The sequence below is a fragment of the Piliocolobus tephrosceles genome, chromosome 12, assembly GCF_002776525.5.
Source record: "Piliocolobus tephrosceles isolate RC106 chromosome 12, ASM277652v3, whole genome shotgun sequence".
Lineage (NCBI taxonomy): Eukaryota > Metazoa > Chordata > Mammalia > Primates > Cercopithecidae > Piliocolobus > Piliocolobus tephrosceles.
In genome coordinates, this window is record NC_045445.1 from 117,589,296 (window position 1) to 117,602,623 (window position 13,328).

The 13,328-nt window shown below is 39.6% G+C and overlaps 1 protein-coding gene across 6 annotated transcripts in view; it reads left to right on the forward strand.

The window, feature by feature from the left end:
* Positions 1–13,328, forward strand: part of C12HXorf21 (chromosome 12 CXorf21 homolog) — a 111,058-nt gene that overhangs the window by 80,113 nt on the left and 17,617 nt on the right. For 4 of the 6 annotated variants that reach the window (XM_023202952.1, XM_023202951.1, XM_023202949.1 and 1 more), the window contains exon 3: positions 6,603–8,329. The exons of the other annotated variants lie outside the window; for them this stretch is intronic. In XM_023202952.1, the coding sequence (XP_023058720.1) occupies positions 6,604–7,509 (906 nt within the window). In that variant the 5' untranslated portion in view covers position 6,603 and the 3' untranslated portion in view covers positions 7,510–8,329. Of the gene's footprint in view, positions 1–6,602; positions 8,330–13,328 lie in introns of those variants that run through there. 6 annotated transcript variants of the gene reach the window in all.

The window sequence follows — 13,328 nt, forward strand, 5'->3', positions numbered from 1 at the left end:
AAAAAAAAAAAAAAAAAAAAAAAAAAAAAAATAGTGAAACAAAAAAAAAGCCTCAAATAAGTGTTCTAGTCCCATTTCATTACCAAACATCTAATAGTTTATGCTCTGGCTTTACCATCTCTTTTTTTTTTATTTGTTTGTTTTTGAGACAGAGTCTCACTCTGCCACCCAGGCTGGAGTGCAGTGGCTCAATCTCGGCTCACTGCAACCTCCACCTTCCGAGTTCAAGCGATTCTTCTGCCTCGTCCTCCCGAGTAGCTGCGATTACAGGCATGCACCACCACGCCTGGCTTATTTTTGTATTTTTAGCAAAGATGGGGTTTCACCATGTTGGCCAGGCTGGTCTCAAACTTCTGACCTCATGTGACCCAGCTGCCTTAGCTTCCCAAAGTGCTCGGGTTACAGGCATGAGCCACTGCGCCTGGCCTGGCTTTACTATCTTTTGTTAGCTCCTTTCTGACATCCCTTGAAAGGAATACAGAAACAAATTAATTACTCAGATGTTACTTTAGTATGCTAAAAATAACTGTCATAGTATGCTATGATGGCGATCCACCAATGAACTTTAAATTGCAATTATTGGCCAGGCGCAATGGCTCATGACTGTAATCCCAGCACTTTGGGAGTCCAAGGTAGGCAGATGGCTTCAGGTCAGGAGTTCAAGACCAGTCTGGCCAACATAGTGAAACCTCATCTCTACTAAGAATACAAAAATTAGCTGGGAGTGGTGATGTGCACCTGTGGTCCCAGCTACTCGGGAGGCTAAGACACGAGACTCACTTGAATCCGGGAGGTGGAGGTTACAGTGAGCCAAGATCGTACCACTGCATTTCAGCCTAAATGAAAGAGCGCGAATGCCTCAAAAAAACAAACAAACAAACAAAAAAAACCCCAAAAAACTGCAATTATAATTAGCAGTCTTCAGTATTTAAAAATTTTATGTTATCACCTTCACTATTTTCTAAGTCTTTGCTGTTCCATAGAGTAGTCATGTGTCAATTAAAATCAAATTAAGTTAAATTAAAAATTGAGTTGCCTTAGCCATATTACAAGTGCCTAATAACTACATGTGGCTATTGGCTGCCATTTTGGACAACACAGATATTGATCATTCCATCATCCCAGGAAGCTCTGTTGGACAGTGCTGGTCTAGATTTTTCATTTGCTTAGCTTTTTCTAATTTATCCCCAAAGTTTGTGGTCAATTATATAAATTGTATTTCATGATGGTCAGACCTTTTCAGTTGTCTTCAATTTTATCTTTAGCTTCAGAAGCCTTCTGATCTGTTCTAATCACCTGTTTGACCTATTTTTTTTTTTTTTTTTATTTATTTTGAGACGGAGTCTCCTTCTGTCGCCCAGGCTGGAGTGCAGTGGTGAGATTTCGGCTCACTGCAAGCTCCGCTGCCTCCCGGGTTCACGCCATTCTCCTGCCTCAGCCTTCTGAGAAGCTGGGACTACAGGCGCCCGCCACCACGCCCGGCTAATTTTTTTGTATTTTTTAGTAGAAACGGGGTTTCACCGTGTTCGCCAGGATGGTCTTGATCTCCTGACCTTGTGATCCGCCCGCCTCGGCATCCCTAGAGTGCTGGGATTACAGGCGTGAGCCACCGTGCCCGGCCCCTGGTTGCCTTTTAAACCTGTTACATATGCAGCTTTCATCCTGGAATGTCTTTTCACTGTCATCATGGGTAGGTGTCCTCTTCACAACTCCTGGGCCTAGGACGAAAAATGGGGATCCTCAGTCTTCAGCCCTTTTATCTTCTTTTCCCAGTCCTGGCTATCCTTGACATTCAACCCATATACCTAAGCTCTGTCTAAAGCCCTCGTTAAAAACCACCTCTTCATCATCTTTTGGGCCTAGGGGTGTGTGCACATTCAGTTTCCCCAAGTCTGTCCTAATCATGATGGATTTGGGGCAGAGCCTGTACAGACTCTGTAGTTGGGTCTGCCATCTGAGCAGAGAATTCTGAGGTCCTGAATACCAGAAGTGTGAGTTAGAAGGCAGCAGTATAGAGGCTGGGTGGCCTCCCATCATGTTGGACTCTAGAACTCCTTACACTGTTGGGAGAGGTGCAACTTAAGGATGGCCAGAATGAGGCCCTTTACATTACTGGGTTCAGAACAAGGGCTCAGGCTATCCTGGTTTAAGGGCTGTTTGTTTCTCTCCTGTGCTGGATTTCCTGTTTCCAGTATCCTTTGTCTCCATTTTATTGTTTTACTTATTCCTTTCAGTGGAGCACATATTCTATTGACTTTCTGAGAAAGGTGCTTGGAAACTCAGCTATTTGAGACTTGTAACCTAGAAATATCTTTATTCTATCATCATACTTAATTGATAACTTGGTCTTGGTTGAAAATAACTAGTTGAATGAAAATTCAGAATTTGTAGGCATTTTTTTCATTGTCTTATTGTTTCTTATGTTGCTGTTGAAAAGTCTGAAGATTCTGGTTCTTGGTCTTTTTTTGTGACTCTTTTTTCATTTTGGAAGCTTATAGGATATTCTCTTTGTCCCAGGGGTTCTATCATTTCACATTCATGAGAGGAGGTATAGATCTATTTTCACTCACTATTTTGATAACTTATGTCCTTCCATTCTGGGAAATATTCTTAAATCGTGTCTTTGAATTTCTCCCCTATTTTCTCTGGTCTTTCTGAACCTCCTATTATTCATTATTCAGATAATAGATCTCCTGGACTGGTCCTCTCTAATTTTATTTTCCATCTTGTAATTTTGTTCTGCTTTCAAAATAATAATTTGCCTCAACTTTACCTTTCAATCCTTCCACTGAGGTTTAAAATGATCATTTTAAATTTCTAACAGCTTCAGAATTCTTCTTTTTTATAGCATCCCATTTGTAATTCATGATTATATTATACCTTAACTCTTTAAGAATATTGGTGGTAGAATCTGCCACCTCCTTCACCCCGCCCTAACTTTGTTTCCTCCAAATGACTATTTTGGTCTCTCTCATAGCAGACCTTTCCTCAGATGTTTCAGAATTCTACTCATATTTAAGGATAAAGATCCAAAAAGCTCAATAGGCTCTGTTAATTTTGGGCTTAAATAAAGGATGATCTGGTTGCCTGTTGAGTTGGGGAACCTCTGATGTCAATTGCTCTTCTCAGACAAGTCAGATTCCCCAAGACGTTCTTCCCAATATCCTGCTTAGAAGGTGGATACTCCTCTTGCTATCATTCTTTGAGCTGAGTAAGGGGAGAGAGGTCATGGATCTCAGCAAAAATATGCATATGTTTATTTAATTGATCTATTATCAATTCAGTAATTTTACCCTCAATTGGTATTCTCTACTCCAGAGACCCTCTGTTTTACTCTTTAGAGACTACATTTGAAGTTTTTCTTTGGGGTTAAGGATGGGGAGTGTCACCTGGCTGCATGGCCAGGTGTGAAAGATGATCTGGGTTTTTGACTGCTTTTTAAATAGACTTTCAATATTTCTTACCTTAGATATATCCCCTTTACTCTCACTCCTAAAAGGTATGTCATACCACCAATTCCTCAACACGGAGGGCAATTTAAGTCAGATTGGCTCTTCGCTTTCCCCACGTGTATTAGTCTGTTCTCATGCTGCTTTAAAGAACTGCCTGAGACTGGGTAATTGATAAAGGAAAGAGGTTTAATTGACTCAGTTCTGCAGGACTGGGGAGCCTCAGGAAACACAATCATGCTGGTAGGCACGTCTTCACAGGGTGGCAGGAGAGAGAATGAGTGCCCAGAGAAGGGGAAAGCCCCTTATAAAACCATTGGATCGCATGAGAACTAACTCACTATCACGAGAACAGGATGGGGGAAACCACCTCCATGATTCAATGATCTCCACCTGGTCCCTTCCACGACACATGGGGATTATGGGAACTACAATTCAAGATGAGACTTGGGTGGGGACACAGCAACCCATATCACCATGGCTCTTGTAAGATTCAGTTTTCTTAGGTCTCCTGTCATTAATCCTCAATCTCCTGCTTCCCAGCTTCTAAAATGTTATTGTACTGGTCTCTTCTCCTGTTGTTTTTTTTTTTTTTTTTTGGTGTGTGTATTTGTGTGTGCATGTGTATTATACCTTTTTAAAAACCATTTATTGTTGTTTTAGTGAAGTTTGGAAAGGAAGAAAAAATACATGCATGTGCCTATTCTGCTATCTTTCCTAGGGATCCTTGCTTTCTTCAACCTCAGTTGGATATCTTTTTTGAGCTCACATTCTCCAGAGTGGTGGGAAAGTACTCACTGTCAATCAGGATTTCCTCAGTCACTTCAGGGCTCCCTCCTCCTTAGATGTGCGTCTAAGTTTTAGATTGTTTATATAAAACCATAGGGTCAGCTGAGGATGGGAGTGGGTGGGAGATATCTTTGGTTGTCATCATGTAGCCGTACTGGTATCCTTGGAAACTTATCATTCATCTGGTCCCTGGTTTGTAGTCTATGGAGATCATGTCTGCAATCTTTCCATCCCAACTGTAGGTCTTCTCCAGGGTTTCAGGTTCTCAGCAGCATGCTGATGTGTGAGCAGACTTGATGAGGCAGCCTCATGCCGGCCTGCCCAGGTGATGCATGTGGCTGTCTCTCCTTCTGCTCCTGCAACATGCTGGTCATGAGATAATTTTGCAAACTTGTCTACTCTTGGCTCCCAAATCTCTCTGGAGACATACTTTTTCCCTCTATGGGGGACTCAGTCTACTTAAGTTTATTATAACTGCATAAATATTATGCCTTAAGTCCTTCATGGTTCTGGATTCTGAGGTGTAGAAGCTCAGGTTATGGTTTCTCAAAAGTCATTTCTCCCAAATGATTATTTCTGCCAGGAGTTTCTAAAGCCCATTTAGATACTCAAAAGTCAACAGATCGTTTTTGCTCTGATTTTCCACAATGATATTCTGAGGACTTGAAGGTAGAATGCCCTAGCTATAGCCTGGGTGGGGGTAGGATGTTGAGGGCCAGGAATTAATTGCATCCCCATTAGTTCTTTATGATAAATTCTTTCTCTGTTTCTTATCTTTCCATGTAGGTAAAATTGGCCTTTTCACCTGGATATTAGGTTTGAGGGCAGAACTTCATATAGATTTTTAAGGAAAGGGCAACTTTTGTTTTTATCCCTATAAGTGTGTTCAGCATACAGTAATTACTTCATGGATTTGTTGAAGACCTTTAACTTAGTATCTTCATGGCACATAACTGTGCCCAGAATATAGTAAACATTAAAAAAATTGAGATTTGCTAAATAAACCAGGAATAGTTCCAGAAGAGAAAAAAGAAATTTACAATCTGACCCTTCTACAATTTTTAAAAAAGGGAAACATTTTATTTACCTGGGAAACAATAATTACATGAATGTAAAAGAGATGTTAACAATTTTTAAAAGGACCTTTACGTATGGTTTAAAAAAATCCTCCTTTTCTTATTTGACGTTTCAAGTTCAGGCTCAAGTTGACAGGTCTGTTTCAGAAGCCCAGCTCTCGAGGCCCAAGAGGACCAGTTTTCCTCGCTGTTGCCTCTTGCCCCAGTGCCAGGAATGCCAGTGTGTTCTGTTTTTAGAAAATGCAGCTGCTGGTTTCTAGCCTGTTCTAGCCACTCCAGACCAGTGACAATTGCTGGGGGTGGGGAGGGGAGGCAGATGTAGGGAAAGCCCGTGGTGAGGAAAGCTCCTTGGTAACTAGGAGGTAAACATCAGTTAGATACAGCGACATTTTCAGGATGTATTCTGAGAACTGGGAGGGATAGAGAAAGAAATTTATTCTGGGATACAAAGGCAGGGTAGGCTTTGTGGTACTTCATGATGTATTGAGCACGAATTAATTTCATACCATGTCATTGTTGAAAATTCTTTAACTCAAATTAACAAATACCATTTGAGTCTCTGTAGAAATGCAAATAACTGTGCTAGCTCCCAGGGATCCAATATAAAGTTAAGTAAGACACAGCACTTGTTTTCAGTAGAATTTGCCACAGATTTTCTCATTGTTTGCTCATAACCCACTAGCCATGTTTCCAATCTGCAACTTCTAGGTCACTGTTCATTTCCTATGGGGCAGAATGTAAATGCTTTTGCCTGACTGCCAAGGCTCTTCACGATCCAATTTCAGCTTATTTTCCCAATTCCTTCTGCTTGTGCTCAGCTTCTTTGTATGTGGTGGGTAGGTCATGCTGCCATATTCTCTTATAACCCTGTTCCTATGGCTGGAACTCCTAATTACTCTTCAGCATTCAGCTGAAATGTCACCTTCCCTATGACACATCCTGTGACTTCTCCCCTTTGCCCCAGGCTAAGTTAGGGACCCCCACCCCCGTACTTCCTTTGTACCTATCACTATTATAATCCTCAGTGATGTAATATTGGAATTGTTTATATCTAGTTAATTTTTTCCTATAGTGGGAAACTTCCTGAAGGATGGAATTGCATGTTTTTCATTTTTATATCGTTAGCACATGCCATAGTCCTGGTACAAAGTAGGCACAGAATTAGTAAGAGCTTGGTGAATGTATAAGGTGAGTTTATTCATTGTCCTTATTTTTGATATATCAAGTGCCAACTTCTAAAATTTCAGTGTTCTTTTTCCCCATTCTTACTCATTGATTCTCTTTCCAGAATGCTGTCAGAAGGGTATCTCAGTGGACTTGAGTACTGGAATGACATCCGCTGGAGTTGTGCCTCTTATAATGAGCAGGTGGTTGGGGAAAAGGAAGAGGAGACAAATTCTGTTGCTACTCTTTCCTATTCCTCTGTGGATGAAACACAAGTCAGAAGTCTCTACGTGAGCTGCAAATCATCTGGCAAGTTTATCTCTTCAGTGCATTCAAGAGAGAGCCAACATAGCAGAAGTCAGAGAGTCACAGTGCTGCAGACAAACCCCAATCCTGTGTTTGAAAGCCCAAACTTGGCTGCAGTTGAAATATGTAGAGATGCCGGCAGAGAGACCTACTTGGTTCCATCTTCTTGCAAAAGTATTTGCAAGAATTATAATGACTTACATATTGCAGGGGGCCAGGTGATGGCCATTAATTCAGTGACAACAGATTTTCCCTCTGAGAGCAGTTTTGAATATGGCCCTTTGCTGAAGTCATCTGAGATTCCTTTATCCATGGAGGATTCCATTTCTACTCAGCCCAGTGACTTCCCCCAAATACCTATCCAGCGGTACTCATCCTATTGGAGAATAACAAGCATCAAAGAGAAAAGCAGCTTGCAAATGCAGAATCCTATTTCTAATGCAGTGCTGAATGAGTACCTGGAGCAGAAGGTTGTGGAATTATATAAACAGTACATTATGGACACCGTGTTTCATGACAGTTCTCCTACTCAGATTCTGGCATCTGAACTCATCATGACAAGTGTAGACCAAATCAGTCTTCAAGTGTCTAGAGAGAAGAACCTGGAGACCTCAAAAGCCAGGGATATAGTCTTTAGCCGCCTATTGCAATTGATGTCAACTGAAATTACTGAAATTAGCACTCCTAGTCTCCATATTTCTCAGTATAGCAATGCAAATCCATAGAGAGAATGCTTCCATTACTGTCTCTCATTTACTTAAGCATGAAGCAACACTTTATCCATTTATTCTGAGAATGTGCAGGAGGGAGTGGTGAAGGGGAATTAAGGGCTAGAGAAGTAAAGGTCAGTTGGAAGTCATGTGTGAATGATGGGGAAATCTCATAATATTACACTTGATGAAGGAATGTGGTAAGAGAAGCCATAAGGAAAGATTTCAAAGAAAGGTGTGTACAGCAAGGAAGCAAAAATAAAAATGATCAAAAAAAGAAAAGGTTAATTCATTTAAAGAAACATAGGAATTAAAAAAGAAGACAGCCAAATGAGATGAAACAAAAAGGCCAAAAGGTAGCTGGGCGCGGTGGCTCTAGCCTGTAATCCCAGCATTTGGGAGGCTGATGTGGGTGGATTACCTGACATCAGGAGTTCAAGACCAGCCTGGTCAACATGGTGAAACCCCATCTCAACTAAAAATACAAAAAGTTAACCGGGCGTGGTGGTGGGTACCTGTAATCCCAGCTACTCGGGAGGCTGAGGCAGGAGAATTGCTTGAACCCGAGAGGTGGAGGTTGCAGTGAGTCGAGGTCGTACCATTGCACTCCAGCCTGGGTAACAAGAGTGAGACTCCATCTCAAAAAAAAAAAAAAAAAGCCAAAAGGTTTCCAACTTGTTTATTTTTGAAGGAAATGGACTGTAGAAACCTGCTATATTTGGATGGAAAGATAGGGTCAAACAGTTTTCAAAATATGTTTATCTCTCATTTGTCTATTCTGTATCAGATCATTTAAAGGTTTATTCTTTGTAAATATTAAAACTGTAACAAATTATAATTGTGTTTTTATTTTTGAATGGTTTCTTAGTTACAGACACAGTCACAGAATAGCCACTCAAATCTCCTACATCTGTTTCCTGGTAGAGATGAAGTTGTCTAAATGAAAAATACTACATAGCACTAAACCATTTAGTGTTATTTTGCTGTGTATGATTTTCTTGGTACTAAGTTTCAAAAGAAATTATGAGTCCGGGCGTGGTGGCTCATGCCTATAACCCCAGCACTTTGGGAGGCCGAGGCGGATGGATCACCTGAGGTCAGGAGTTCTAGACCAACCTGGCCAAAGTGGTGAAACCCTGTCTCTAATAAAAATACAAAAATTAGCCAGATGTGGTGGCAGGTGCCTGTAATCCCATCTACTTGGGAGGCTGAGGCAGGAAAATTGCCTGAACTCAGGAGGCGGAGGTTGCAGTGAGCCAAGATTGCACCATTGCACTCCAGCCTGGGCAACAAGAGCGAAACTCCATTAAAAAAAAAGAAAGAAAGAAATTATGAATCTTATTGTTTCCCTTTTTTTCCCCTTCCTTTTCTCCATGCTCTCTTGACCTGGAGCCAGGAAAGAGTCTTCCATGTCTTTGGAACAAGGTTACAAGCCGTAGAGTCCCATGATATCAAAATCTCTAAACTCATTCACTAGAATAGTAGCTTCACTGCTCTGCATCGCATCTTTCCTCTGGCTCAAGGATTGTCAAACTATGGCCCATTGACCAGATCTAGCCTGCTGCCTGCTTTTGAACTCCCACGAGCAAAGAATGGTTTTTCTAATTTTTAAATAGTTGGGGGGAAAAAAAAAGCAAAATAAGAACAGTATTTTGTGATGGGTGAAAATTATATAAAATTCAAATTCAATGTCCATAAAATACAGTTTTATTGGAACACAGCAGTGCCCATTTGTTTATGTGTTGTCTCTGGCTGCTTTCACACTAGAATGGCAGAGTTGAGTAAAAGTGATAGAGAATATGGCTCACCAAAGCCTAAAACCGTTACTGCCTGGCTCTTGACAGAAGAAGCTTGCCAACCCTGCCTAGCAGTAGTGAGTTGTCCATATAGTGGTTGTTGGCTTAATTCAGGTCCGCTGGGAAAGCAGACTCTGAGATGGAGATTGGTAAATTTCTTGAGGAGTGGTCTTGGGAACAACGTCTGTGATGGAGTGAAGGAGGCAGAAGAGATTTCCACAGCGGCCTCCGCCCATCTCACAGGGAGCCCTGGAGCTAGGGTGACCCTTCAAAATGGTTACAAATGGAAACAAGAGAGTCAGATGTATACTCCAGCATCCACCAGGAGCGGGGTGTAACCTTAGCCGAGGCGGTTCAGTGGAGGGCAATCCCCAAAGTAGGAATCGACTGTGTCTTCAGCAGCCAAACTCCAAGCAGCTACTGGGGGAATGAGCTCCTCACCCTGAAAGAGCAATCTGGGTGGAGCAATCCTCTACATTTAGCAATATTTGTATTTGTAGAGTGAATGGATATATATATATTTTTTGGATATATGTTTTTTTCACAATATATACTATTGTGTAAGGAAATCTGGTTTTGAAATAATTGTTAGAAATGTTATTCACTGTTTTAAACCTATCACAATAATAACTGCAACGTACTAATTGCTTGCTCTATGTCTAGCACCATGTTAAGAATTTTACATGAATTATCTTACATAATTCTTATAATAATCTTATGAGGGGGAATGTCTATTATTATCCTTATCTTACAGATGAGCCAGCTGGGCTCAGGGAAATTAAATAATTTGTCCAAGGGCACACAGTAGATAGTGGAACTGGCTTTGGGTTCAGTTTCATTTAACTTGAAAGCCCTGGTTCTTAACCACTGTCACCTACTCTTTCTGTTCACCACTCTATTTGTCTCACTAAAGATTTTTTTCTGCTCCAAGTGGAGTCAACTCATTAATTTCTTACGTTAGCTCATCTTTCCTTTTTAGTGTTTTGCTTGATATACTATTTATTTGTATGTCTTCCTGCCCAGAACATGAACTTTGATTTATCCACATGCTTTTCCACATCCCAAACATTACTTGCGCATAGTAGGCAATCATTTCATATTTGTTAAATGGATAAATATGTTTTGGTCATGTTGGCTACTGCATTTGGTGATTGAAGTAAAAGACCATCAATATGAAAACCAGATAATTCTGACTAGGAAAAAAGTGCTATTGAGGTTTTCTCAAGGCATAAACTAACTAAATAAATGAGTTTAATTTATTATAGCAGGTTAGTAAATGATACAATAGAATGCATGGTTATTTTCCGTTGCTTCCCAAGACATAATTTGTTACAAAGTAAACTGGTTCATTTTATTTTTCAATGAATATTTATTTGATGCAGTGTTTTTGTTTTGTTTTGTTTTGATTTTTGAGTTGGAGCACTGTGTATTAAGCATATGGAGGGAAGACATATGCATGTGTACACACACAGAAGTAGACCCTGCTCTCTGAAAACTTACCATATTGTCAGGGAGACCTGAAAGATAACTAAGGAAGAAAACTTACCATATTGTCACGGAGACCTGAAAGATAACTAAGGAAGAAGTAACAAAGCCATTTATTAGGTAAGAACTTGGAAAAGTGATACAAACAGGAATAAGATGATCAATGATTGCAACTCAAGTGCAGTGAGTGCTGAAAAGGAGACATGGTAGGGAGTTCTAGACAGTGGGGGAGCCCAATGTAGGAAATGCTTCCAAGGGGGAAGTGATGGTTTAAATAACTCTTGAAGAACAAGATCAGATCTAAGTAAATGGATAGGAGAAGTGTTCAGGAGACTGCAAGTCGATGGCGGTAACTGGAGCTGAATGAATGCATGAATAGGCAGGATATTTGTTTTTAAAATTGCTATTGTAACTAATTAGTAGAGTTTAGTGGCTTAAAACGACAAAAGTTCATCATCTTACATTTCCAGAGATCAGAAGTTCAAAGTCATTCTCACTGGGCTAAAATAAAGTTGTGGGCAGGGCTGCCTTCCTTCTAGGGTCTCTAGGAAAGAGTAAGTTTCCTTGCCCTTTCCAGCTTCTAGAGGCTGGCAACATTCCTTGGCTCTTGACTTTGACCTCTGCTTCCATCCTCACATCTCCTTCTCTGACTCTGATTCTTCTGCCTACATTTTATAAGGACCCTTGTGATTACAACTGGGCTCACCTGAATAATTGAGGATAACTTTCACATCTCAAGATGCTTCATTTAGTCATACTTGCAAAGTCCCTTTTGCCATGTAAGTTAACAGTTCACAGGTTCTGGGGATTAGGATGTGGACATTTGCAAAGGGGAAAGGTAGAATTATTCTTTCCAACACAGACAGAAACAAAATCATTTTTGACTCTTAATTGTCAGAAATTTGCCTCTCTAACACTAATTCTCTTTAAGATGGATAAATCCATGTTTGTTTATGTACAAAATAGTTTGCTTCTCTTTTTGTCTCCTGTCATCCAACACTATATATGTTTTTTCTGTATACATTAATTCACTCTCTCTTGCTCATTTTAGTTATCCTTTCCTGTACTTTAATTTTATTCTTATCTTTCTTTCCTTTAAAATATTTCTTTTTTCATTATAAAGATAGTACCTGCTCACTCTAGAAGACTTGGATAACAGCAAAGTAGAAACGCAAAGAAAAAATCACTTTCAATTCTCCAATCCCCAAACATTCATAGTTTCAAGTGAATTTCAAGTTAATTTCTTTCCAGTTTTCTCTCCATGCATTTTTTTTGTTTCTCTGAGTAGCAGTCATATTATCTATGAAGAAAATATTGTCTCTTTTGTTGTTTGTTTTACTTACACTATAGCAGAGCTAAAAGTTCTAAAGCTGATAGATTTACATTGCTTGCCTGAGGATCTTATATTAATTTTTCTTTCTTCCCCATTCTACTATTTGATAATGTCTGATATTTTGTTGACATTTTTCTTATCTGTTATTGAACACTGGGCCAATCTACTCAGGAAATTGTGTATATTAACAATAGGTCTCTCTTTGTGTTATGACTACTAAGTCAGGTTGACATGCAACATAATTTGGATTATTTCCCTTTTATATACTACTTGTCCATACTGAAAGTCAATTGCTCAATTTTTACCTACTCACACTATAAAATGAACTAAATTCAACAAATGTTTTTGGAGCATGAACTATTATACAAAGATGAGACTATCCCCATTTAAATAGTTTATGTAATACAAAACCTATAAAGCAAGACACACTAAGTGTAGTGAGACATGTGCGATGACTGTTTAGGGTGTGTTGAGTAATTTTTCTTTTGCAATTTATTCCAATTTAGCATCTGCAGCCCTTGCCCATTGCTTATTTTATTTATTTTCTTAGTTTTTGCCCTCATTCCCTATTACAGGGTTATGACTGGAACCTTCCTTACTAAGTGCTCTGGGAGAAGATGAAGGGGTAGGGGTTGAGTAACTTCAGTATGGATGTTAGTAATCATCTTGGCTTTGACTTTGACTTGGCCTCAGTCTCAGAGTGGTCATGATGCATGGGTATTGCACACTTGGTGCTGAAACCGCTCTGTTCCTTCCCAAAGCGCTGATTTCAGTCTTTCTGTGCCCAGTTCCTGCTGGGAACAACCCAAATGTTGAAAAAAATTTCAAGTAGAGAGCCTCTCAACATTTCATTTGAGACTTGCAGAGAATACTTGTTAAATTTGCTTCTGTGATTTAATAATTTTGGGTATTAGGAGCATGAAGAAACCAAGGCAAGTGTGGGACTTGTTTTTGCAGGTTTTTAATTTTGAAAAATATAATTACTTTTATTTATCTTAAAAAATAGAGGCAAAAGTCAAGGTTCAGGGAGCGAATATTTCAGCTCAAATTGTGACAGAAGTTAAATTTTTTTTTTTTTTACTCTCAGTATATCCTAGTCAAAAGAATATTTTGATTTTTCAGACTTCTTTTCCTTTCTTTTCGTCTTTTCTTTTCTCTTTTCTTCTTTCTTTCTTTTTCTTTCCTTCTTTCCTTCCTTCTTCCTTCTTCCTCTTTCTTTC